Source organism: Paralichthys olivaceus, chromosome 2, assembly GCF_024713975.1.
Source record: "Paralichthys olivaceus isolate ysfri-2021 chromosome 2, ASM2471397v2, whole genome shotgun sequence".
Taxonomy (NCBI): domain Eukaryota; kingdom Metazoa; phylum Chordata; class Actinopteri; order Pleuronectiformes; family Paralichthyidae; genus Paralichthys; species Paralichthys olivaceus.
The window spans coordinates 5652295-5679032 of record NC_091094.1 but is presented as its reverse complement, the minus strand read 5'-3'; the positions used below and the strand labels follow the sequence as shown (position 1 = coordinate 5679032).

Sequence of the window (26738 nt, the reverse complement as noted above, 5' to 3'; positions counted from 1 at the left end):
GCATGCTATGTGGGCCAGAGAGAGCTCCCCGGCCCAGGGACTGACAGGCCCGTCAAGGTGCACGGGAACACCCCCATCCCCTCCGACAAGCTAATGTTGTGTGAAATGGGCAATTCCCACAAGCCGGGCCTTGTACTGGCTATCATTAACCTCCATTAACAAGCGCCGGGTCACCACCCCGAGATGGGCTGGAAGCTTCCCCTGCTCTGCGGTGGTGCCTCCGCGGACTTGTGCACTTGCTAGCCTCGCAAATGTTAGCAGCGGAGAGGCTAATGTACCTTGCTAGCCAACAGCGGTAACTGAACAAAGCCGGCAGCCGGTGTGGAGAGCCACTTAGCTTCCCGGTGATGGAGCTAACCTGTGATAAATGGAGTTTTCTCGCTGCGCTCAGTGGGCACTCACATCTAATCAAATTAAACTAGCGGGATTAGAGAAGCGACAGCTACCGACAGCCAAGCTGACATTTCCGTTAGCTTTGACAACCGGCTCCATAAGCTAATGCTAGCATACCTAGCTAGCTAATTGTCCCCTCCCCTCGCAGCTGCCCCCCAAAATGAAACCATCATCCCCCGCATCCAACCTCTCCGACCAGCCGCTAATAAAACTGCAAAGTGGGGATACTCACATGAGGGGATATGTTTGAAAGCACAAGCCATGGCCGTGTGAAAGGATACTGAGGCGGCGGCACGGCGCCGGGCTGCGGAGCTTGTGGGGCTCCCGGCGGCAGAGACACGGAGGTCAGGGCAGCCCGCAGTTGGCTCGACGGAGAGGGGCCACTTCCAGGTCCGCTCACTGCGACAGCGGCTTGTTTGGGGACCACTTTCGGTGGCAAACTCATTGCAAAAAAAAAATGTAACAAATAAAAACAATACCTCAATAAATACTGATAGGAACAGCGGCTAGCTTGCAGGCATGGAGCAAGCGTAGCAGTTTCTTGAAGCAGGCCGCGGATCCCTTTAACGAAGCGGGACAGCGAAGCTCGAATAGCAACACAAACGTCTCTTTTCTCATGGAAAGTCGCAGCTCGGATCAGCGGTGCTGCTCATGGGGACGACGGGAGGTTTCGCCTCCCTCGTCCGTCCGGAACCTCCGTGGATCCGGCTCGGTTCGTTTCTCTCACGGGGGAATGGTCGCCGCGGTTTTGAGCCTCCGTCGGCGATCTACCTTCTCTTCTCGACAGGTCTGTTCTCCATCATTTTCTTCCTCGCACAGATGAGAGACTTCGCCAACATGGCGTTGCGGCCGCTTCCAGCAGTCCGGGCAGGACAGGACGACTCGGCAATCCTCGGCCGGTTACGGAGTCGCTCGGCTAATCAGCCAACGCGAGGCTCGGTCCAATCGAATCGAACGCGGAGATTCAAAAAACCTGGTTCACGCGCAAAATCGATTTGTATCCATTTTTTTCCCCCTCAATATTTTCTTTTTCGCGGTTTGGACCAGAAATAAGTTAAAACGAATAAAAAGTCCAGCAGGGATAAAAAATAAAATAAAATACAGATAATAACTTTATGACGCAAAAAAAAAAATCCAAGACAAATGTCAAATGTGCAGAAATCCTTCTGGTGGTGTGTGATGATCAGTGTTCAGACGCGTTCACATGTTGTGATCAGTGATTTCCGAGAGGTTTGATTAATTTCTCATACTCTGCAGCAAACTAGTCCATGGACCTGTGTGTGTGTGTACTGCGCCACCTACCGTCTGTTTGGTTGCTTTGCAGTTGCAAGTTTGCAGGAATGCAAAAATCCCATAAAAAGGTTGTTGTATGATTGACCTTGAAGCCTTGCATAATGTTTAGAAACTGTTCTCCCAGGCCATCAGTTGGTTTTCCAGGTTTGAAATCTGATGCACGTATATTTAAAAAAGCACCCACTTTTCAGAGATTTGCCTACACAGTTATTAACTTGTGAATCATGATTTTGGTCAACATTCACCCAGAGCTCCAATCTGAAACTCCCAAACTGATGGTCTGAATAAAACTCTACATCCTGGAGACAGGGGCAATTGCTCCTAACATATTGTTTGCTTTCTGTTGAAGTTAAGTCCAATCACATGCACTCTATATACTGGGTTATTTGTTATTCACAGATGTCATGCGCAGAAAAAAATGATTGTGCGTCAGAAAGAGATTTCAAACAATTGAACAAACTGTAGACACGAGACAAAGATGTTTTACGACTGGTTTTATTATACAAAATAATGTTTACTCATAAAAACATGTATGGCTTAGTCTACTGCATTTCGTTGCTTTTTACTTGTGACGTGCAATGACAATAAAGTTTAATCTAATCTACATGACCAAGTTCTGAATTAATCTCTATAAAATTTGACCAGATTGTGCAACATAAAGTATAACAAAGATTCAAAGGCAAACTGTTGATGCAGTGTTAAAATATATTTAAAACCAATTCTACATGAACGGCTTTAACTTGTCCGGGTGTGAACCAGATTTTCGTCTTCCACCACATTTAAAAATCGTGGACTTCCTGGTTCACTGTTGTGTAAAGAGTATCACCATTAATAAAATACAATAACAATAAAACCGTAGCAGATCAGAGCGTAGTGACGAGTTACAAGAGAAAGAAACTTCCCCTTGCTCATTCATTACTGGGACAAACAAGCTGTTTGACAGTGGTTCCCCCGCTTTCTGCAACTATCTATTGGGTTTCCAGTGTTCTAAAAAAGCACATTTATAGCCACATCAGATTTCAGAGCTCAGGGAGAGCTGTTTGCTATACAAGCAGTCCTTGAGGAGAAACTTCGAAGACTGAAATCCTCTGTACAGAGCAGGCACAGTTTGTCCAGGTAAGGGGCCTCAACGTGGCAACAACAGCAGGAGCTTCAGTGGTTCTCGTGTTCCTTGTCCAGAGAGACTGTCAATATCAAGCTATTAAAATAGCTACTCTCCCCCATCAACGTCCGTTTCACTCCTGGGTGATAAACAGCAACAAGAGGTGAGGTCTCACCAGAGCTCACACTTGTGTTTAGGGTTCATAGGAGCATCAGCTTTGCAGCCAAAGTGCTTTGAGAAGTCATGTGAATTGGAGATGGTGCCGATGACTCTGAATTTTGATGGACTGTGCGGATCTGTGATCACGCCCTCGTGTGAGCTCTCCGGTGTCCTGACGGAGCACCATACCTGCAACGTGACAGCGGATAAACACACAACACATGAAAATATTATTTTATGTTGATTTCTATTAAGAATTATAGATAGAGTTGAGACACTGGCCTTATTTTTTATTAGAACATTTTCTGGAAGATTAATTAACATTAATTTTCTATTTTGTTACAAAACTTGATTTCCCCCTCATGTCAAAAATATGTTTCTCCCTTTTTCTTGGCTTTGACCTTTGAGCTTCAATGTGCACACTGATTTATGTGCAACGTTTTGACACTAGAACGCTGTTTTCACACTCGCTTGTCGACCTTAAATCCAGAGTTTAATATGTGTGCACAGGAGCATGAGGATTTTGCTAACAGCAGTTAGTTCAGAGTCTATCACAGTCCCACAGTGTGTCTTACACAAGCGTTCAGCACAAATACACTGATAATGGACTTAATAATAAAGTAAGAGATAAAGCGAGTGAAGCTGAGTGTGTGTGTTTCTTTTTCTTAATTTTTGTTGCATGTCAGATATAGCAAAGATATTTCCATGTCTGAAGACATGTCTGGAGAGAAGTGATATGGTAGTACAGTTGTAGTATGAGCATGTCTAGGGTAGAATAAAGAAAAACTGAATATAATGTGAGTGATACAAACCTGTGCAAATCCTACAAAAAACAGCTGATGGTTCGTCAATCCCAGGGCGGGCAGCGTGGCCTCCTCTCCGTTCTTTTCGATCCAGTTCACATAAGCCTTCCAAGCAACAAATGATCATGTTACAATCATGCAATCACTCTTTTGCTCTGCACATGGAAAACTATACACATGTAAACCAGAGAATACATAGAAATCACTTTTTACAGATTTACATGTACCATTTAATGTGCAATGCTTTTACTTCCATACGATTTGCTCATCTGCTTCCTAGCCCATGACCTTTCAATACATGGAAAGAATGTGTGCATGTGAAGAAGTAACCAGAGGCTGACAAGGCCACTCGTAACCACCTGTTGCATTTCCAGGCTTCACTGTAAACCAGACAACCTGCTTTTTCCAATACAGATGCATGGATGCGACCCACAACAGTCTTGATAAATAACGGAGCGGGGGATTAATCTGAGATTGCAGCGATAGTTTTGTGACCTTGTAAAAATGCGATCCGACAAAGTTGCCTTAAGTGACACAGAGGTCACTATAAAATGTCATGCACTAGCCTTTTGTTGTTTTTTCACATCAGTTACAGAAAATATTTGAGGTGAATTCTACTTCCTCGACATCAGACCTTGTAGGCAGCTTTGAGTCCACCGTTGTCAGCGATGTTCTCTCCGAGGGTTTGTTTTCCATTCAGAGGCTCCTTGTTGATGGTGTAGTTTCCGTACTGCTCCACCATGCACTGGGTCTGCTTCTTGAACGCCTCCACAGAGGAGTTCTTCCACCAAGGCCGCAGGTTTCCATCCTTGTCGTATTCTCTCCCTGTTTGAATAGAACAGTGACATGTAACTGTGTTCTGTGCCAAGCTGTGTTTTAAAGACTTATTCAATTCATAATATAGTACGATATAATTCAATTCAGAATAATATTAAAATGTACCAACCTTGGTCATCAAAAGCATGCGTCAGCTCATGTCCCATGACTACGCCTATTCCACCAAAGTTGAGAGCTCTGGATAACAAAATAGAGATCTGTGTATAAGACTGCAAGTTTGTTAAAGCAGATACAGGCTGAGGCTCATTTCTGTCCAGTCAATATGAAGCTGCAGCAAGGTACTTTAGCTTAGCATAGAAACTGGAAGCACCCAGCACATCTGAATCACAGTTTTCCTTCCAGCCCCTGAGTAAAATGTCCTGAAAATGTCTGAATGAGCCCATGTGAAACTACAGCAGGAAAAAGTCCTCAAAATTCACAGTGAGCGAGTGGGCGTGTTGATGACGTTTTTAACACATGATGTAAAACTGTGAAAACCAAACAAGAAGAGTAAAAATATCTCAGGATCAAAAAGAGGAGCTATACATGCATGTTCATGTGAAAGGTGAAGTCTGAAAAATTTCCAGACCCAAATTTCTTGTCATTTTCTGAAGTTCATGTCTGAAAACAGCTTTAATGGTCTATTTGGGCACAATGAGTCTTACTTGGGCCAGGATCGACTGTAGAACGGAGCTCGAAGGATTCCTGCTGGCAGAACCATCTCGTTCTTGGTCGGGTTGTAATATGCATTCACAGTCGGCGGGGTCATGCTCCACCTGCAGACACAGACACCACATGAGGCAAGGTTACTACAAATTAAGAATATCGACTGTGCACGGTCGGATATGCCACCTCACTCCCCCGCAGCCTAATTAGAGACAAGGATCTGTTCAGTGGACAGAAGCTGGTTGCCTGGAAACATTTGTGGAGGGAGGCGGCGTTCTGCTGTGTCAGTATAATGGGAATGTGTCTCCCCGGCCGAGCGTGCAACCTTCTTTCTGGCAGGACGAGCGACTCACTGGTTTCTGTTGGGGGTTTTCCTCAGCTGGTCGGCCGTCACTCTGGCTGAGAAGTTGTAGTACTGCATGACATTTTGGAAGTAGAGATCTGACACCACCTCAAACTGAAAGAGAGAGGATAGAAATACTCCGGGTTTTATTATGAGATCAAATACAGGTGACAAACCAAACGATTCCACGTTTACTTACATCATTGAACACTTTGTCCAGCTTCGTGGAGTTCATGATGAAGTCTGGATATCCCACCATGTTGTATATTGCGTCTGCCTGTGAAAGATAACGTTTGAAAAACTGTAAAAGACACATTTTCACACCAGGTGGCAGTGCTGTATTGTCCTTGTATTCATTATTGGCTGTGTAAATTCTGCACGCAGCTCTTGGTTGCGTCTATTCCTTTCTAAAAAGGTTTTGTCTTCTCTCTATGATCATTCACAGCCATTACAAAATGTTGGGAATTGATACTGATCATTTAATTGCACAGCTGACACATGGAATCATTTTAAACAAACCAACTGTGCTGCTTTTTAGCATTTTGATTAGTATTATATTAGGCCCATGTTCTTTTGCTTAAAAACTAATACAAATAATAATTAAGACGAATGCTAAATAATAAAAATAAAAAAATGCCTCCCACACTATTTTGGAGCTTTTGAGTGGCTGAAACATAAAAGTTTGGAAAAGCTTGTGGCCCTGGTGTAGTTGGAAAACTGTGTTTGGTATAAACAGAAAAGCTTTCTCCCTCGTCCTGATTGGTTCTTGTCAGTCATGACTCAATAGCCAGTGGTGAGGGCAGCTGGGGTTGTGTCTTGGTGCAGGTTCTCAGTGCCTGCGGGGACAATGATGATCTGGGGACGGCCAATAAAGTCTCATTGAAGCAGCTCGACAATATGTCCAGTGCTTGCACACATCTGAGCTCCATAAACTTCCATCAGTAACACCACCTACGCCTCTGGCTTGGCTGGTACAGTGGGTGGAGGTGGGGTCATCCTGGCCAACAGGGAGGAGGTCTGTGTTTGGGAAAATGACTGTGGGAAAGTTTGTTGGCTCATCTCATGCCAAGGCTGAGGGGTAAGAGGCCGGGTGTGGTTGAGAGGCTCCGTCTGTGGGATTTGGGCTGAGAAACAGTGGAGAGGAGCGCAGGGGGAATTAGGAGGTCTCAGGAATTGTAGCTGCCTCCTGTGTCCTCCTGGACCCACAGACTGGTGTTCCTCTGTCACACCTGCTTAATGCTAACACTTGTCCATGAACCAGTATTTTCTACTGTTAAGCACCTATTTGTAGGTTATATAGGTTCTTATATAGGTTCTGTGCTTTCCTTCAGTTCCTCCATCAAAAGTTTTGTTAAGAGGTAATTTCTGGTGTTGCTGCTCTCAGTGTGTGTCCCTGTCTCTTTAACACTCAGGAGACACACAACAGGATCTTTCACCCACCTTTTCTTTGGCTGCTTTTTTTGTTTCCGGGTCCATCCAGCCCACATCCTTCAGACTGTCCTCAAAAGCCCATTTAATATCTGCGACCATGTCTTCAGCCTGAAGCACACAGGACACAATGGAAAGTCAGAAATGCGCATCATCTCACACAGCAGGTGGCTGATGTGCTGAGAGGGACTTACAATGGCTTTATTGTCTTCGGCAAAGGTTGCTTTGACGAACATGGCTCCGAGAGCAAAGCCCAGGGCGATGTCGGTGTCGCTGACGCACAGCTTCCAGCGAGGAGTGCAGCTCTGCAACATCAGAATGAAAAACTTAAGTCACGAATATATCCTCACGATCCCGTCACTTCCTGTATGTACCACAAAGATCATGACATGAAGTCCGATGAACGTGACAGGACTTGTTGCATTGAGCTGTGGACAAGTGGACAGCTCTGAGTTTGTCTGTTCATACCTGACATTAAAATGCGTCCTCAATGTGTCTCCTGTGACGATATGTTATCTGATCTCACTTCCTGCTGTATATGCAAATACGCACCTACGCCATTTGTGTTTGCCAAGAACAAACTATGTCTTTTCTGTGGAACCACTTCTCTATTTCAAAGTATGTGTAAGTCTCGTGTTTACTGGTCTTTTGTCAGATTTTAACTTTTTACTGTTTTCACAAGTAAACGGTAAATGTAAGTATTTAAATGGCACTTTTCTAGTCTTGATGACCATTCAAAATGCCTAGTGGTACAGTTTTTGCCATTCATACACACATTCATACATACATACATCTATATGCAGCACTTTCTCTATAACACATCACTCGTACACAGCCAGCTCAGCCATCAGGGGCGATTTGGGATTCAGTATCTTGCCCGAAGACACTGCAGCAAACAAAATGGGGGAATCAAACCTGCGACCTTCTTGTTAGTGGACGAACCGCTCTATCTCCTGAGACACAGTCACCCACAAATAGCACCTCTATTTTTAATATTCCGTTATCTCTAACCAGCCAACATGTTCCTGCTTTAGGTCAAGAACACTGATAGATTAATTTCCCCCTGTATGTGAAGTGAAAATGGCAGCCTACACAAGTAATGCATTTTTAAGACGTCAATACAAAACTATATGAGCAGAGTTGTGTTAGTTTTTATGCAATACGTAAAACATTAACCACAACTGCCTCTGTTGATATTTGAATAGGCTTAAATCCAATGAAGACTGAGAAATCCCAGCCATACTTTGTTCAGAGGATTCACGTACCAATGAAAACAGTTGTGATCTTGAGAAATTCAAGACCTCTGTGAAGCAATGCTGAGCTGTTATCCCTCTGCGGCCTGAGAGACACAGTGTTCCTGCTGAAGGAACAAGTGCTGTGTTGTTTTTGATAGATAAAAAAGCAACAACAGGACAAGCCACATGCCAACTCCTGGTCAATTTACACTCAAAACTGAAGCGAGGCGAGCGAGACGGCCACCAGGACAGAAGAGAAGTGGAGACAAATGACGGAGGAGTGAATTCAGGAGGGAAAACAGATACAATTATTTTGTGAAAGGCTGTAACTTATTATCGAGCTGTTCTGTGACACAGCCTTGAGCCTCAAAGACCAACAACACACACTTAACACGTAACAAACATGACTCAATCTGAAAACAACAATTTCTCATCTTGACTGAATCAAAACTTCACGTTCTGTGTCACTGTCTGTGCGTGGGTCAGTAAAAAGTCCCTATATGGCAAAGTCATTATCGGGTGAAGGGAAGGACAAGGAAAAAAATAGAGCTACATGTATTCAGACAGAAAGGAACAAGGTCGCAGTGAGGAAACGAGGAGTATTCTGAGCAAGCAAAGTTGTAAAATGTGCTCGGACACATAGACACAGATGGAAAAAGAGACAGTTTCGCACTCTCACGTTGAACAGACACACAAAAGACACACACAGCAAGTTTAGGAGTTGTTATTACAGCTTGACCCCAGTGGAAAACAAGGCAGAGGAAACAGGATCTTGCTCAGATAAGAGCTGTGGTCATTGGAGCCGCCGCAGTCAAAAAAATAAATCAGTTTTTCTTCACTGAGAATAAAATTAAGCTTGCTGCGGAGTCAACACATTTCTCACCTAAGAGCTACAGGTTTTAGCGTATAAACAACCTGGTGTGTTAATTAAAGGGTCACTTCGTCAAATGTGCAAACTCCGCTAGACAACCTGTGATGTGGTGGCATCCTGCAGCACACACTGTTTGATTTACTGTGGATTTCAGACATCTGCCTCCAATACAGCACATCTGAACTGAGTTTTGTTAGTGGTACTCACCGCACTGAAAAAAAATCAACAGTAACATCTCCGTCCAAAAACACTCTTACGTGGAGTCGTTCCAATTAAAAGTGTTCACAGAGAGGTCGGTGCGTTTTCTAAAGAAACCAGGTCACCGTTCCTGGAAAGACGCGCTGCTCCTGCGTCTGTTTAATCTTTTGAGCGCCAGAAAATGAAATTCCATTGCAAGTTATTCGTTGGGGTAAAATCACTAAACTCGAGTATGTAAGATCCAAATTATCTGCAGGCGTAGATACGATGAGCGGTAACTCACTCTCACACATGGAAAACTATTTTTTCAGAGAAACTTTAAGGAAAATATACATGATAGGTTACATGCAGCTCAGTGCTCAGTTTGTCATTTGTCTGATTTTTCTTCAGCACGTTATTAGATTTTTTGAATCAAGTCTGGAATATCCAATAGAGTCTTTGGGTTAATTATTATCAATAGACCAATAAATGAGGCTGAATTGTAGCTCTGTGAAGCAGCTTAACTTCGAAACCTCTGGAACCTATTCAGGAAACCGGGTTGCTTGTTTTCATGAAGTCTAATGCTGGCTGATTATTTACAGTTCTTGTGAAATCTCGTCACAGTGGAGGGAAAAGTCTCTGCTTCTCTTTTGGAGCCAGTTTTCCTTTATCTGCTCGCACCCAAAATGAATCCTCTGCCGAGTATCACACAAAAGAACAGGAGTTAAGGAGAAAGGCTGTAAACCCAGCTGTTCGGCTCTGGGCCACTTCCTCTGACACTACTGGACCTCTGAAATCCCACATGTACCAAGGTTAAAAGGACTTTTTAGAGCGATTCGACTCTTTCTCTCTGCTGTGTGACAACTCCAATAAACTGTTGATTGTAGAACAACAGCAAAGCAGCAACTGAGATACTTGTGACCAGTTTGCAAACAGACACTAAAAATACATTATCAGGATGAGAATCTGCCTGCAGGTCAAACATGTACAGAGGATTACTTTTTTCACTGCTTAATCCCATCCCTGTGTTTTAATCCACGTGTCACGTTGGATCACAGTGTTTTTTTTCGTTTACCTTTTTGGTTCCGTACATGACCTCGAGGAAGCGCTGCTCAGCATCCTGGAACTTCTGGTCCAAAATGGAAACCATCTTCCTCACCACCTTCATGATCATGTAATTGTTGAGGAGGCTGCAAAGAAAATATCACGTTGTTTTTTTTTATTGGTTACTTCAATAGTGCCTGAATGCTTGTAGGAGGGTTTGTAGTAAGTTGTATTTACAGAGTATATTAGTTCCAGTTTAACTACATCATTATAAATTAGAGTAAACACACATCTCATAGCTACACTTTGTCTTTCACACGTCAATGGAAAAACTCTGAGGCAGGGCTGATCATCTGACCTTTTATTTGTTTTATCTATGAGCTCAGAGACTTTCTGGAGGTACTCCTTGGCATAAACAACCACGGGCTCAGAGTCGTTGAGCGGCACTGGAGCAAACACTTCTCTGAGGTATGGCATCCAGTCCACTGCAGGAGCCAGAGCCTACAGACGTAGACAAAACACGCACACGCACAAAAAAACAAATAGAGAGACATGGTGGAAAAAGTCTGGACACAAACATGTACTGCTTCCTAATAGGATTTCTCACAACCCTTTTGGCTATACGGGCATTAAGCTGCTTTCAGACATGCAGAGGGGCTGTACGTGAGAACGCAGATGTCTGAGTCAGTTGCTCCGACAAGTGACGAACGAATAAGTCAACTTTTAAAGAAAACAGCAATTGAGAGCTTTTGACAATAAGAGCAGACGCCGCTGTCAATGTGCTGTAAACAAAAACACCTGATATCCGCAGCAGAATTTATGTCCGGCCTCATGCACAGACACGTCCATTCACCTAAATGTTTTTCCTGCTGACAATCAACTGCTGCTATCTTCATATGTTCCAATACATTTTCCAGAGTTCACGTCTGAAAACAGCTTAAGAGTCATGATTTGTCGACAATCATTTTCTTAAAAACCGTGTGCCGTTTCTGTTGATTCATTAAGAAACTCACCGTCAGATCCTTGGCCTCCATCTTGTGGTAGATGAGCTCTTCATCACGTCTCTCCTCCTGAGGGACTGTGATGTTGGCCAGAGTTGTTTCAAAGTCCACAATCTCCTCCATCACTGCCAGAGACGTTTCCTTGGTGCCTCCCAGAAGAACACCTAACTCCACTAGGAAGTTGAGGTATGCTGTCAGATACTGCAAAGTAAGGGTGGGAGCGGACAGTGAGGCAGAGATGGGGGAGGTTGGGAAGACGAGGAGTGTTTCAGAGGTTAATAAAATTTAATTAAGACGGTAATCCTAAACTATGCAAATACAAGCTATGCAGAGTTTTTTCTTTTCGCCTGAAGCTGAAATATTTTACTTTTAATATTTCCAGATTTTCTCCAAATGAGCAATGTGTCGCACGTTGGATATTATTTCAATTCCAGAAAACATCTGGATTAGCTAACACACTCTGAGTCTAACGTCCCTCTAACTTCTAGTGTAACACTGTAAACAATTTGTGCACAGTACCTTTTCATTTGCTGTCTTGTTGAGGTAGTAATCCCGTGAAGGAAGTCCCAGGCTGGACTGATCCACCTGGAGACAAGAGAAACATCCAATGATGTTTAGCTCACAAACATCTCTGTGTTTCCAGACCTGCAGACTACAGGGTCTCAACAAAGATAAAACTCGCTCCAAATTATTTTTATTGATGAAGAAAACAATCAATTATTCTCTTCCTTTTTTAATTGAGGCAAGGTTTTAACATTTATGATGTCATGTTAGAAGGATTGTAGGGCTTTTTCCTCCAAACACACACAACGCTTTATTTTTATTTACTTACCTGCATTCAATGAGAAAAAAATATCAGTGTCAGAGCCACTTGTGCATGTATGAAAGTTTCTCCGGACTTCCTTCGGGGGTCATTTATGAAAACGGCTTCAGAAGCAGAGTAGCGTCTGGGGAAAAAATGATGCTCCACACACAAACTTACTCTGAAGCCCTAAAGCAGCAGCTTGTCTTAGAATATAACACAAGACTTTTAAAGGTGATGTAAGTCTTTTGGGATGTGATTAAAAATATCACCAAGCCTGTGAAAGCCCAGTAAAGAGGCCTGTAAACACATGTCTGACCCGCTCACCTGGATGATGTTACTGTTGGAGTTTTTCGAGTCGGTGCTGACAAACACAGTGAAGAAAGGGGACGTCCGGTAATTGCCCGACACCATTCGCAAAACTTCCTGGAAGTTTTTCTTGTCCCAGGGTCCGGTCAGGGCCCATCCCCCAATCTAAGACAGACAGTGATTAATCAGATGCTCAGAGTCACAAGAATGCGAGGACATTCATTATTTTGGTTTAAAAGAAAAGGGATTGAAACGATGAATGAGTCCGTTTTTTTACAGTAGTGGGAAATAAGCATACCTGGCTGATCAGCTGCTGTAGTGGTTTAGCTCCCAATTCCTCGATCTTGGACTCATTCATGCAGGCCTGATAATATCTCTGGGCCTTTCCCTCAGCCTGACTCAGACCTTTCATTGTCACATTTTCTAAACAAATAAAGACAGATATTAAACTGAGTATGAAGGAAAAACAGGGCGTTTCCCCAGCACTGGAAAAATAATTGTGCTACTTTTGCCTGGGGCGAAGGCAGCTGAAGACACGGAGCAGAAGTCAGACAAGGACCTTCACCTAATAAATGCTTCATTACAAGCATGTTGTGCTCCCAGAGGTTGCTGAAAGGTCCCCAGCGGGACTTGCCCTCGGGCAGGGGGTTGTTCTTCACCCAGCCCCCACAGGCAAAGTTGTAGAAGTCATGGCAGGGGTCCACGGATCGATCCAGGGCGCCCATCACTGTACTGGCCACAGTGATGCATGGCTCTGTTAGGCACAGGCCAGGATGAGCTGTACAGAAGTAGATTTAAAAAAGAGAAGCAGGCTAAATCATTGATACTTCAACTTTAAACCCTCAACTTTATCAACCCTGTGTGGAAAACACTTTCTCTTAGTAACACGTGGCTGCCCTGTGTGTGGTCAGTGGTCAAAAGCAAAGAGGCTAAAGCCAAGAAAAGTTGCTAATACACCAATTAACATATTCATGACATCAATGAAAAACTCAATCCAACCATTAGCTCATCCTTTTTCACAGGGCTGATATACTGAGACAAACAATCATTCACATTCCACTCACATTCACCCCTACGGACAATCTAGAGTCTCCAATTAACCAGACCCAGCTCTGCGCTCTGTGGGGGGGGGAAGCTGGAAAAACCCACGCAGTCACAGGAAGAACAGACAGATCCCTGCCAGACTGGAATTCGAACCAGGAACCTTCTTGATGTGAAGCGACAGTGTTAACCATTTACCACCGTGCAACTCATTAACCTCTATGTCAGTTAGTGTGCAGTCAACACAGAATGGTGCATCTGCAGAGAGAAATCTAATTCAATGCAGGGAAGATTAAGGAGACTTCATTTACAAAGAAAGATGCTAATGTTTTTTCCAAAAAAGCTACAAGGGGCTTTTCTGAAAAAGAGACTCTAAAGGGATCTGAAACTCTTTGTTGGAGTTGAACTTCATCAGTCAGTGAGTGAAGTTCACGGCTTCAAGGCCCTGCAGCTTTGCTCCAGCCAAAAAACAACTGTGGATAATCAGAGAATATTTCATTTTGGACGTCCAAGTATTCATGCAGGTTTCCAGACCATCCACAAACTATTATTTCAAATGCGGTAAAAGCCAAGATATACAACCTGCAGGGAATATTTATCCATGTAGAGATCTTGTATAAATAATGATTTGAGAAGTGACGGTTGCCATCTGATTAATAAATAGAGAACACATGAACAGATGAGGGTGAAGGAGCCTGGATGACTTCAGGTCAATCACTTTCATCTGAACTGGCTCGTAGATAAACGTCATTGCACCTCTGCTTGTTTCTGTGCCTGCATGATACAATAATATAAAATACATATTTTCCTGAATAGGTATTTTGTCTGCTCTCTAGCATCATTATTTCGGAGGAGACGACCAGAGGCTTTCTGACTGTTCTGTTATATTTTAAAGTCTAAACACAAAAGCTGTTCAACAAGAAGAGCTTTAGCAATCTTCTAGTGTTTAGAGAAGTGTAAGTGCTGGTCGTTACGGAACAGATGCTGCGATTCCCGTCAACAGCTCACGATTAATATTTGACTCACTGTAAAGACTTTCACCTCCTGCCCATATAAGGCGACGAGACAAAGACGGAGACACAGATCCAAGCAGTGATGAGATGAGTACCCCGAGGAGACATCATCCTTGTTCCTTTTATTATTTCAAAGTGTGATCCTGACATGCAGCTCTGAATGGGAGGAAGTGGCATTATGTTTCCCATGGTGTATCTGAGGAAACCCAACCGTTGATGGTAAATCCTCAAGCACTTTTTCCATAATGAAGAAGCTCAGGGGAGCGATTTAGAGTTGTTTTTCGCAGGCTCAGCTAAAGGTGTGGCTTTAGTTTAAAAATAATAATAAAGTGCATATATTGTATTAAAGGAGAAGTTCGTTTTTTTTCAACCTGGTCCTTATTTCCAGCATGTGGGATGTAGATCTACTCACCCATGAAGGTTTGGAGTAACTTGGAGTCCTTCGGACGCTTTTAGATCCACACGCGATCGGCGTATATCCGTACAACGCAAGTGATTGGGGCATCCATAACACAGCCTCTAAGGCTGGCGAGACTCACAGGGGACTAGTGCTGGAGATTCATAGTAAATAAAGAGTATCGTGGCAGAATGCGTTATTTAGAGGCTGTATGGTGGATGCCCCGAACCACTTGCGTTGTATGGATGTACGCCGATACGCCGATTGAAAAAATCCGAACTTCTCCTTTAATTGTCCCAGTCCTGTTTGTGATTAAAAGCCTCTCAGAACTTACAGATCTTTTTTTAACTTGTCTTTTGTTTCTCAGCTCAAACTGATTTAAAACAATTACACACAGAAACGTGGTTATTTCCAGACGCTCGTGGGACATTTAATCACTTTTATCACTACAAAACCAGTTTTGATGATTGAAACAGTTCTGATAAATAAATAAAAGGTCTCAGCTGACATTGTAGGAAATATCCTTATTCCTTTTCTTGCAGACAAAATGAGTTGATCAACATCACTTTCATATTTGTAAGATAAATATGAAGCTGGAGCCACCAGCCGCTTATTTAAGCACAAAGATTGACTGTCTCCCCCTGTTTCTAGTGATTCTGCTAAGCTAAGCTAACCCTCTCCTGGCTGCAGCTTCATATTTGGGACTGGTATCAATTTTCTGATTCTCAACGAGAAAACAAAACCTCATATTTCTGGAATCGCTGAAATATTTCTTCAAGCCCTCCACCGTTTAGTGTGTGGGAGTTTTTTTACTGTCAATTATTCTTATTTCTGGGAAGGTGGTTGACAACATATTCAATAAATATAAAGAAAACAGAATAAATAGGACAGAAGCAGCTTGATCTACAACCGGACAGATATGGACTTTGGCCGTTGCTCATTTCGATTTAAGGGAGTAAAGAATTTCCAATACCAATATGTAACTGTTCATCTTATCGGCTTAAAATGTCAGGGACGAAGGAAGTGCAGGGCTAAAACTGCAAACTTAGTCGAGCTTCATGAAATTTTTTAAAAACAGGTGAAAAGCTCCAGCAGCTGGTCTTTACTGTCCCCGACTCAATCACTGCAGGTCACTTTTACAGCATCACCACAGGCCAAACTATCAGGCGGATATATCAGTCCTTCTTATATCGGCTGGCAAACAACACCAACAATGTTTTTTACGATGTATGAGGCTCATATCGGCCGTTTGTCACTGGTCGAGCTAGAGTTCAATCTGGAGTCACCCGGTCAGCCTACTTCACAGAGAACGCAGGTGTTTCCCAGTGTATTTCACAGCATCACAGAGTTTAAATAGAACCTCAGACTCACTCTGTTTGTAGAAGACCCCAGTTGTGATGAGAGATATGAAGAGGCCCAGGGACACGATGCACACGAGGAACAGCACCCGCTTCTCGCTCTGTGTCCGGTCCGGACAACATGTGGGGCCGCGGCCGTGCAGCAGATTCACCTGCACGAACAAATAGAAAATTAAAAAGTGCTTCATTTCAAAAATGTCAAATATGAGAATTTTGAAGAGGATGATTGAAACAGGCATAAAACGACTTAGAAATAAGCTTTAAGATACACAAACACTCAATAATGTCACTGTGCTGGACTAACACACTGTGGAGTCAAACTGCTTCTCCAGGATCTGACGACTGATTTGGTTTCAAAGCTCAGCGACCTTTTCAACCCTCCTACACTGAGGAGCCTTTTCCTATTGTTCCCTCTCCTCTAGTTTAACACAAAGTCATAAAGAGAATGTTCCTTCTGCCCCAGATTGACAATAAAACACAATAATCCTGCTGAACCATATCTGAGGATTTTGTGGTTGACCTGTAAAGTGATGAGGAAGTCAAGAGACAGAGTCAAACGAGGACAACAAACCAAACACAAGTCACCTCCAGATAAAAAGTAAAAACAAAAAAACATTCCCAGATGAAGAATTTAGAAGTTGGAGGAACTTCCTGTCTTTGTGGTAAATGAATGCACTTTTTTTTGTTGATGGAATGATTGGTGCAGCAAACGCTGCTTCTCTCTTAGTAAAAGCCAAAGGTAATTTATTTCCTATAGAAATTATTCCAGAGGGCCACTCACCTCAGGGTAAACTGTAAATAAAGGCCAGAGCTCTGACCTCACATATATCTTGTGGAGCTCTACTAACCCCTGAGGAGTGCATGTATAAGGATCAGATTTACTGCTATGAGCCAAAGTGGCTTCTTCAACTCTTGAGCTTGATGAGTTCGGTTGGTTTGGAGTTTAATGTTTTCAGTTTGAATTTAGTGAATCGTCACTGTCAAGCCACGTTTTCACTCCTGTCCTTATGTTTGTTTGTTTTCCAGCAGGATTACACATAAACTACTGGACGGATTTCCATGAAACTTCCAAGTATGCAACATGGGCCAAGAAAGAACCCACTAAATGTTGCTGTGGGTCCAAGAATTGTTTTATCATTTTCTGTAACATTGTCAGACAATGGCTTTTTTACAGATTTGGTGAAATGTCCAAGTTGGAAAGCAGATCTTTTTTCAGCTGCTCAAATTGAACTGGAAACCTGCAACAAGCACCAATGCATGGTGGAGATATGATGAAGGCAGAATCATGGCAGTCTCTGAGCTCTGATCCAATAAATCATCTGAAGAATGATCTGACTGCAGTTAAACATCTCCTTCCTTCAACCTCCTAAAACTTTAAAGCCCCTAATACTATAAAAGGCAATTCAATCCTTTAGAAGAGATTTTAAAGAGTGCCCAGAAAACCCTGCTTAGTCATGTCATCTTTAAACCCACAAGTAAGAAAGAGAAAATCCAGAAATGACTCAATACTAAACACAATTTACACATGTGGGTTCATGTTAGAAATTGGATTCACTTTTAAACGTGTGAGCATTGAGCTGTTTAACAAAAGGGATTCAGTTCCAAAATGCTCTTTAGCATATAATCTACAATCACAGGGTTAAAATTAGATTAAATCCTCATTAATCGTAACTGATACAAGGGTTTAAGATTAACAGGATTTAATCACTGTCTGTTTACGTAAAGGCAGGTTGATGTGACTCTGTAACTTAATATTAAGGCTGTTTGAAATTCAGGCCTTCAAAAAATATAAAATGAGACAGAGGGACGAGTGAGTTGTATCAGAAGCAACATACAACAGACAATATCCCACTGAAGTAGTATTTGAAAAGTACCAGTAGTAGTACACTAGGCTACAGTGTGTTGAGCTCATAATGAGTGTAGCTGGATTTGAGAACACATGCACCAGTTTTCAAAACAGTAATAAAAACCCAGAATTAGTGGATGATCATCTGCAGTTAAACCATTTTAGTAAGTAGATTTTTACGTTGGCACACAGACGTTGTGAAGGCGTCTACAGTTCTTTCCCATGTAATGTGGAATGACAAGGTGTCTGTGTTCTGTTTCTTTTCAGCACAAGGTGTTTTGTGCATGTTTACCTGCAGGGGTGACGATGGATAGATGTCGTCAGCGGTGGAGTCCACCAGGTCTTCCTCATCCAGCGTCGCTCTTTTGTACGTTGACATCTGAAAAGTCAAATGGAGAAAAGAGTCTCTCAGTGCTTCCATCCTTCAGGCCCCTCTCCTCAACTCACTCTCCCCCCACTGATGTGTGTGTTAGTGTGCGAGCGAGAGCGAGAGTGTCTGGAGTTTGACGGCTACTCGTCGACAGTCTCTGAGGCTTCAGGGCAGGGCTTCCCTCCAATATCCATCGGGAGGAATCTGGTTTGTCTGGTTGGAGCTCTTCCCCTCGTACACTTTGCTGACACAGACTGTGTCGCTCCTCTCCTTTCAAAGGTATATTTCTCCCTGCTCGTCTCAACACCATCTCTCAAATCCCTCATGGCCAATGGCAGACAGCCCCGGGGGGCAAATGTCACAGCACAACAACCTCATCCTGAACGTCCTCCTCTGAAAAACGCCATGTGGCTCTTCTCTTCCTCTTTGCCCGTTTCGTGGCTCTACAGGCAAAGTTTTTTCAGGACTTCCTCCTCAGCCCAGTCTATGCAAACACGGCACGGGAGAAGACGGAACTAGTGAAAAACAGGAAGGAGCACTGACTAGAGCGACTTACATGACTGAGATTGTGTTTTAGTGTGCGTGTGTGTGAGTGTGTACATTCCCCATTGTGGTTTGAGTTATATTTGGGGAGGGAACCTAACAGTTGTAGTTTACACCCAGTGTGGTTTCTATAGGTCATAACAGAGCCGTGGGAGGAGCGTGGAGAAATACACCTCCCCCCTAAATGCTTGGAGTGGCTGCCCCTGGTAACGGTTACCTGATAGGCTTGACAGTCACCTCTTGTCCTGTTTAACCCCTCACCCACAGGGCCACCCACAGGGCCCTCACCCAAACCCTGCGTTTACTCCTCGTTAAAGGCAGGAAGAGTCTGTCAGTTCAAACCTCCTGATTTAAAAGAAGTAAAATAAAAGCTTACGCCACAGGGATTTACAACTTAACAGCTTAAATATGGTCAACAAGCTCGGCCATGTTGATATGTACCTGATTTAGAATCAGTGCAATAATAAACTTTATTTATACAGCCCTTTGACAAAGGGACAGTGCTTAAAGGTACAGTGTGTAGAATTTAGTGATATCTAGTGTTGAAATTACATGTTGCAGCTGAACACCCCTCACCTCACTCTCTCCTTCCAAACATGAAAAATAACCTGTGGCAGCTTCAGTTGTCATAAAAACTCAAAAGATGTTTAGTTTATTTAGTCTGAGCTACTGTAAAAACATGGCGGCCTCCGTAGAGAGGGTCCCCTCCATGTAAATATAAAGTATTTAAATATAAAGGGCCTTTTCTGGGGTAAAGAAAACTACAATTCATACAATTTAGATGAAATGAACTAGTGAAAACATCATGAGGATTATTCTACATTAAATTTCTGCCAATAGATCCCTTTCACCTAAATCTTACACACTGGACCTTTAAGTTAAGTTACATATGTCAAACATTGATAAATGTTTTATGATAAAAAATGTTTTAAGAAGATTTAAATTACACTAAGAATGTTGCCTGTCTGATCTCAATAGGTTAATTCCTCCCCAGTTTCAGGGCCCAGTCACACTTTGTCACCAACTGTGCTCCACTCACAGATGAAAGTGAGCACCCACAGCGGGTTAACAAGTCTGTGATGTGGCTTTAAAGATTGATTTTAAAGTGATGAATAGAACTTATAATGTATAATTGATTAGGACGTGCATACTGCATTCCTGACTTTGTTCAGGACTGCGCGATTGAAAATACATTTCAAGAAAGAAATGAATACAACAAATGGATCAGGCCTCCAAGAAACACAGAGCTGCAATTATTAGTGGATTCATTGAAAAGCTGAGGGAAAGACGGAGCCTTTTTTTTTTTATAACGTTGTCAACATGTCAGCCTCAACTAAACATGCTGGTTTTAGTTTCTCAAATTTGAGACTGTGCAGCTTTCTTTGCCTTTTATTATGAAATATTTTTGAGTGTTAATCTGATGAACACACAAATCAAGCCCTTTACAACAAGCAATCCAATTTGTTCTCTCAATGTTCTGTATTTATATAACACTTTTCTCTTGATGACCACTCAAAGTGATTTACAGTGCATCTACGTGCAACACTTTCTCTATCGTCAGGGGGCAATTCAGGACTCTAGAACACTCTGGCACACTGACTGAGAGAGAATTAGAGATACACTGAGAAAATGATTGGTTGATTCATTGACACTAGAATGGACATATACCTCTACCAAGGCCCAGGAGTCTCCTTATGAAACCACATAGATAAGAGTTCATTAAACGTGTGTGATTTTTTTTTCAAATCTCACAATGTTAAAGAAAGTGAAAAAAAAATCCTGGATCCGCCCCCGATCTGGATCCACAACAACATTAATTGGGTTCTTCCCTGACTCACATCTTCCCAATAAGTTTCATGGTAACAGACAAACACAGATGAAAATCGAACTTCCATGGCGTAGGAACAATCCTATTAGATAAACACAAAGCATTTTACTGTCTGAACACTAAACAGACTGCTCCACCTTAAACCAAAGGTCCAGCAGCTTTGAATCTAATTCTCACACTACGCAGCCAACACTGAGAGGACAATAATTAACATCAGCTGCCTGTCAACCAGACAGAAAAAATATCTCAACCCAGGGTGGTTGCTCAATACACAGCATAACAAGAGAGGAATACAGAGTTACCGCATCTGATGCAGAGGTCCGACTGAGTTTTACAGATACATCACATGTGTAGCCAGACTCTAAAAGAGCCCATGAGAACTGTCTTTGTTTTATCAGCACAATCTCAGGCTCTGTTCTTCTTCTCCAGCCTCCATCTTAACATACATCCCAACACAAGACAATCCAGTGACTGAGCAGAAATGTTTACTTAATAGAGACGGATGAGAGTTTCTCATAAACACAACCGGGAGCCCAGTCCAGTCGCATGATCCGCACTTTATTTTGTTTCCCACTTGTTTCACGTAAACATCCCTCGCAGGAGAAAAATCATGTTCCCCAACACAAACATTCCAGAGAACTCCAGGCAAAGCGAGAGACTGATTCCTGTTAAATCTTGTTTTCTATCAGGACAAGATGCCACAAATCAGGCCCCAGGAACATCAGGAGGAGGGAACTGCTGTCGGCCTCAACACCACAACTACTAATAAACATAACAAACATCCCAACCCTTTCTGTGCTGGTGCGTTTTCATCGGCTTCTGGACGAGTGAAGCGGTGAAAGACACAGAGAGAAAAGAGACTGAGCGGGGGGAGGGGAGACGTGAGTGGGCATTGATTGTTGTTAGGACGCGCTCAGTAACAAATGGTTTTAAATGATCTGCAGCTGAAAGCAGAAGGCCTGATACTGATGTTTGACTTGTTCTCGTTACACACACACACACACTCAAATTCACATTACTGCTGTTCCAATTGACAAAACATGAATTATTAAAATTGAATTTATGTCACAAAGGTGTAAAACATCACCCTCACAAAGTGTTGGTGAGGGGCTGGTGTGAAGGGGCAGACTGTTCCACAGTTAAAGGGGCAAATACTGTGAAGGCCCGATATCCTTTATGCTTCAATCTGGACCTTGGGACCTAGAGACATGCATCTGATCCGCAGACAAGTGATCATGTGAGAGCAAAGTTAAACAATCAGAGAGGTTCCGAGGCACTTAACCGCTCAATAACAGGTATGGAACAGCACAGGACATCTTGTGGTCCTCGTCACACACTCACTTATTTTTCAACACTTCCCTGGCATTGAGGAGCAGATGGGATTGCACAGACCGACACTGCCTTCCCTTTCCTGCTGGCGATATTCAATGACTAATAGCCATTTCTTAGGAAATATGCCCCCATGAACTTTTATGTCTGACGCAATGAGTCATGATCTCCCCAATTGTTTCGTAATCTGCATAATCCTGAAACTTGGACTCAACCATTAACACACATCTAAGGGCACAACACACTTCAAAAGAAGCGGAGTGAATGATTTATCAAGTAACATCTGCAAAAACTGTGACTGATGCTGAGGAGTTCCTGTTGATGCCCTTTAGTTGCTGGAAGTCGCCGGTAGCCACACCTGGGAGCCATTTAGAAACACAACACGATGCAGTTCTCACACTCTAGAGTCTGTGGTCAAGGTCGGTCGTGGAACCTCCTATTGTGTCTTACAGGGCGGGAAGATGTCTTCCCACAGAAGAGCCCATGGAATGAGGGGGTCAGTGTCCCGCGGTTCCTGGAAGCGACGTGTGGCCGCGACCTTTGAGTGAGGCTGTAAACCACAAACGTGCGTCACTGATCCTTCAAACCAGACGATTATTTGTAGCGCGGGGGGGCATTCCTCCAGGAATAACTGGAGTATGTTTGTGTTTGGGATTGGCTGCTGCGTGTACGAGTAGTGTACAGTTCATTTCTGAGGAGAACAACACGAGCAGGACAAGAATCTATAGAAGAGGACGTTAAGGAGAAGGAAGGAGACTCCTCCTGCAGAAGATTTACGGGGGTGTTTGACCTAAGCTGGCAATAGACACATTTTGCATCTAAAGAAAGGTGACTCATTACACCACCGTGCTAATCCAGGCAGATGCCGATGCTAGATGCGGCTTCAGACCACAGAAGATGAGTGATTAAAGGCTGCACGCATAAAACAATCTGAGCCTCATATTCAGCAAGACAAGTTTGTTGACCTCTGTGATTGAGGGCATGTTTCCGCTGAAATACAACTTCTGCTCTCTCTTCCCTTTTTGATGTATGGTGTGCTCATAACCTGTCGTTCACACACACACACACGCCGCCCAAAGGCACCGCAATGAAATAAGACAACTTCATCTGCAGGTGTAAAACTTTCGTTTTTTGTGAATCCCAGAGGAGAAGAGCGAGGCTGGGAAAACATTCCAGAAATACCACCGTGTCACACGTAAACATAACCACGCTGAAACGCCTCCAACGACAACAAGATTCGACAGGCACAGTTCAAAGAGCTTTTGCACGATTCAGCGCTTCGTCAGCTGAAGGTAGAGTGCACACGCTGCGACTGCACAACGCCACAACTTCAACCTCATACGAGGTTGTTTACCAAACAGACACATGCTGCCCACCCACGTGAGGTCAGGGCTACGTACGGTATGTGCTTTCGTCTGTGCGTTCACACAACGATCGAAGCAAACAAACGTTCAGATGATAGCTCAAAGTGCAACACATTCCTAAAAATATACAGCCACTGTAGCTCTTTATCTTTTGGGCCCAGTCACCCTGTGTTTCTTGCTGAAGGCCGCAGATAAAGACAGAGTTGTCCCAGGCTTCTGCTCCTGACCTCTGACGTCAAGACACCACTGGAATTTTCTTTCTTTTCGCAGCTCAGGGATGTTTCCTTTGGGGAAAACACCCTGATAATAATGTCAAGTATTAACAAACCACAAAAAAAGAAAGCTACTTTCCCAGGGAATCAGCTTCGAGTGGGATTGTTAGACTAAGCTGAGGGAGTTTAACCAGAATCATAACACGTTTGGTTTATTTTTAGTCCTGAGTGCTTTATTTTAAATGAAATAAAGAGCTTGCATTTTCCCTCACATGGTTATTAATATGCAGGCTGCAGCTCTGGAATTCTTCGGATTCTTGGATCGACAGAACAACCCAAGTCATTCTCCTGAGCACGTTTCAGGTGCTTGGATGTTTATGAGCAATAAACAAATATCACCCAGCCAGGTCTTCTATCTCTCAGTCGAGTCTATAATATGGTTGATTAAATCAGATTTAGTTTTATCTTCTAAATGTAATTTAAAAGAACTCCTACTCTGACTTTCTTCCAGCGTGAGGTGAGTATTAATATGAGCGGCACACAGAAGCTTGTTTACAATGATTGTTTTCAGCCCACGGTACAGACAGATAACAGGAGATTACCTGTTCCCGCTGTTGTTATGGCGCCCCGCAGCACTCACCATCACACCTAGGTAATGAATAACTGCAGAGTAAACCAATCTCCCCCGAGTGCAACAAACCCAGAGCCGTGTAATGTTATTGAACCAATCAATCACTCGCCTGGGGCATCATCAGCTTCTGTGATCGGTGATCTGTGTGTTCCAGGCCTGGTGCAGTGTAAAAAAAAAAAAAAGCAGACCAAAGCAAGCTGTTTAACAGCATTCTGCCAACCTGTTTTGAATTAGTAGCACTGGGATCTTTTAAAGGTTTAATTGCTGCATGAACAACAATTTAATTGCTTTGGAACAACACATAGAGGAGAAGTAGGCTTCGAATCAAAGGGAATTCAACAGCACACAGGAAGATGACTCAAGACAACACGAAAGCAAAGTAATCCATATTCTGGCAATAATCATTCTTTGTATCTTTGACAATATCCAGAATCAGTTCACTTAAATTTCCATTGAGGGTGCTTTAGTTTCATCTCCCTGTGTAGCTTCAGATTTTAAGAAGTATATAAATAAAGTTCCTTACACCCTTACACAATTAATAAAATAAACCAACGAGTACCCACCGAAAAACACTTGAACGCGTTGCCAAGCATGAGAGAAACAACTCAAACAAAACTTCACATTTGCCACTTGGACACATTTCTAACTCATGCATCTGCTCACTGTATCTCCCCTCTGATACCCCATAGGAAAATGAATATAATTTTTAAACTCCTGCAAAACAGACATGCAACAGTTTGTGGCTGCATGGTAATTTTGGTGATGTGGTTTTTTTCGCACTGCAGCACAGAGGCTTTAAAATGATGCACAGGCCAATGAAAATGATGAAAACGTTGGTCTGCTCATTTCATGTTTACTATAAAACTGGAAGCAGCCTGGGAGCCTCTGAAAGAGACTCACAAAGGAAGTTGAGGGGGGACGAGAAATGCACTTGTATATAAATATGTGCCCAAGAGGGGAAAATACTGCATATCATATTTTATAAGGAGGATTTATTGTGTCTCACCAGAGAGGAGGTGAAAGCACAGACTCCAGTGTTGAAGAGTGCAGCTCGCACATGTTCAACAATTACACACGTTTACTGTGATTTCAGAGGCAACACGTCACTTTACTGTAAACACGCCAGTGGTGATGAATCCCCGCGTGGATCGGATCTGATCTAATGTTGGTTTTATCGCCATTAGTCGCTCATGTGTGTGTGTGTGTGTGTTGTGGAACCGGGTCTTACCCTGCTGCTGCTGCTGCTGCCGGAGGCTCCGGTGCCGCTGCCGTTACTCCGCGAATCTTCTGACCGGGAACCGAGCGTGTGCCGCGGTTAAAGCGACCAAAGAGGCTGCTGCTGCTCCGTCAAGATGGTTCACTGAAAACACTCCCTCCGCCGAAAACCCGGAAGTCATGTCCGCGCAAACATCTCTTTAACCCCAAACCCTCCTCTGTCCCGCCTCCCTGTGTGGAGGAGACACCGCGCGTCCCCACGGGGGACACGTTTCTTCATGTAATTAGTTTAATCAATGGCTTATAAGAGCTAATAAATAACCCACCTTACTGGAAATGTGTATTGGCAGCGCATCATGAGAGCATTAGTCCCTTTAATATGAGTTAAAGCACATTTGTTGGTCCTTTTAAATTAAAGGTTCAGTGTGCAGACATTAGTGTCACCTAGTGGTGAAAGGTCATGTTGCAGCTGAACACGCCTCACCTCCCCCCTCCCCTTTAGTTTGTCCAGTTTGGACGACTGTAAAAAAACTTGGCAGCCTCCGGAGAGAGGACCTGCTTCAGATGTAAATATAAAGTATTTAAATATAAAGAGCCCATTCTAAGGTCAAGAAAAAACAACAATTCGTACAATTTAGATGAAACACACTGGTGAAAACATCACTAGGATTATTTTATATTCAATTCCTGCCAATAGACCCCTCTCACCTAAACCTTACACACTGGACCTTTAATAGAGATTTAGTTTTCCAAGTTTCAGACTCACTTTCATTTCCATTGTTATTTCAAAGCTTGCACAAGAATTTCCTTGAGGATTAATAAAGTTTTATATCTTATCTTATCTTATATTGATAAGATAAGATATAAAACCCCCCTGTTAAAAATGACATTTCCTCAGACCTCTGGGGACAAAGGTCAAGGATGTTGCATATTGTTAAGACCTATGAGGCAAATTGGGTTTTGCAAAGATGGGCTGTACAAATAAATGGATTGATTGATATTTAATGTTTTCTGAATAATTTTAATGTAACTTATTCAGAGGGAAATGTGGACTTTTTACTTCCCTGCTTTATTTATACTGCCGTACTTTATCTACTTGAGGATTTTACATTTAAAAGAGATGTTGTAAAATATGAATATGATTGTTCT

The 26738-nt window shown here is 42.9% G+C and overlaps 2 protein-coding genes across 25 annotated transcripts in view; both read right to left on the bottom strand.

Annotated features, from left to right (window-relative positions):
- The window catches only part of eif4g3a (eukaryotic translation initiation factor 4 gamma, 3a), a 45475-nt gene extending 43447 nt beyond the window's left edge, over window positions 1-2028 (bottom strand). For 15 of the 21 annotated variants that reach the window (XM_069532401.1, XM_020096648.2, XM_020096649.2 and 12 more), the window contains exon 1: window positions 675-2028. In XM_069532401.1, the coding sequence (XP_069388502.1) occupies window positions 675-838 (164 nt within the window). In that variant the 5' untranslated portion in view covers window positions 839-2028. Of the gene's footprint in view, window positions 1-625 lie in introns of all 21 variants that reach the window. The other 6 variants (XM_069532425.1, XM_069532436.1, XM_069532467.1 and 3 more) reach the window with 1 other exon arrangement.
- A 137-nt stretch (window positions 2029-2165) lies between these two features.
- Window positions 2166-25770, bottom strand: ece1 (endothelin converting enzyme 1). 4 transcript variants are annotated; one of them, XM_069532566.1, is made up of 19 exons: window positions 25603-25770; window positions 18390-18476; window positions 16265-16403; window positions 13008-13220; window positions 12741-12865; window positions 12461-12607; window positions 11851-11916; window positions 11344-11532; window positions 10689-10831; window positions 10362-10476; window positions 7198-7308; window positions 7016-7114; window positions 5775-5852; window positions 5586-5689; window positions 5232-5342; window positions 4697-4764; window positions 4385-4575; window positions 3760-3855; window positions 2166-3136 (listed from the first exon to the last, which is right to left on the bottom strand). In XM_069532566.1, exons 2-19 carry the CDS (start codon window positions 18474-18476, stop codon window positions 2960-2962), a joined length of 2259 nt encoding a protein of 752 aa, XP_069388667.1. In that variant the 5' UTR covers window positions 25603-25770; the 3' UTR covers window positions 2166-2959. The 4 variants fall into 4 exon arrangements, with proteins under 4 accessions (XP_069388667.1, XP_069388664.1, XP_069388658.1 ...); XM_069532563.1 differs by having other exon boundaries at window positions 18390-18477; window positions 25610-25762; XM_069532557.1 differs by having other exon boundaries at window positions 18390-18477; window positions 25607-25760.
- Window positions 25771-26738: the final 968 nt, after the last annotated feature.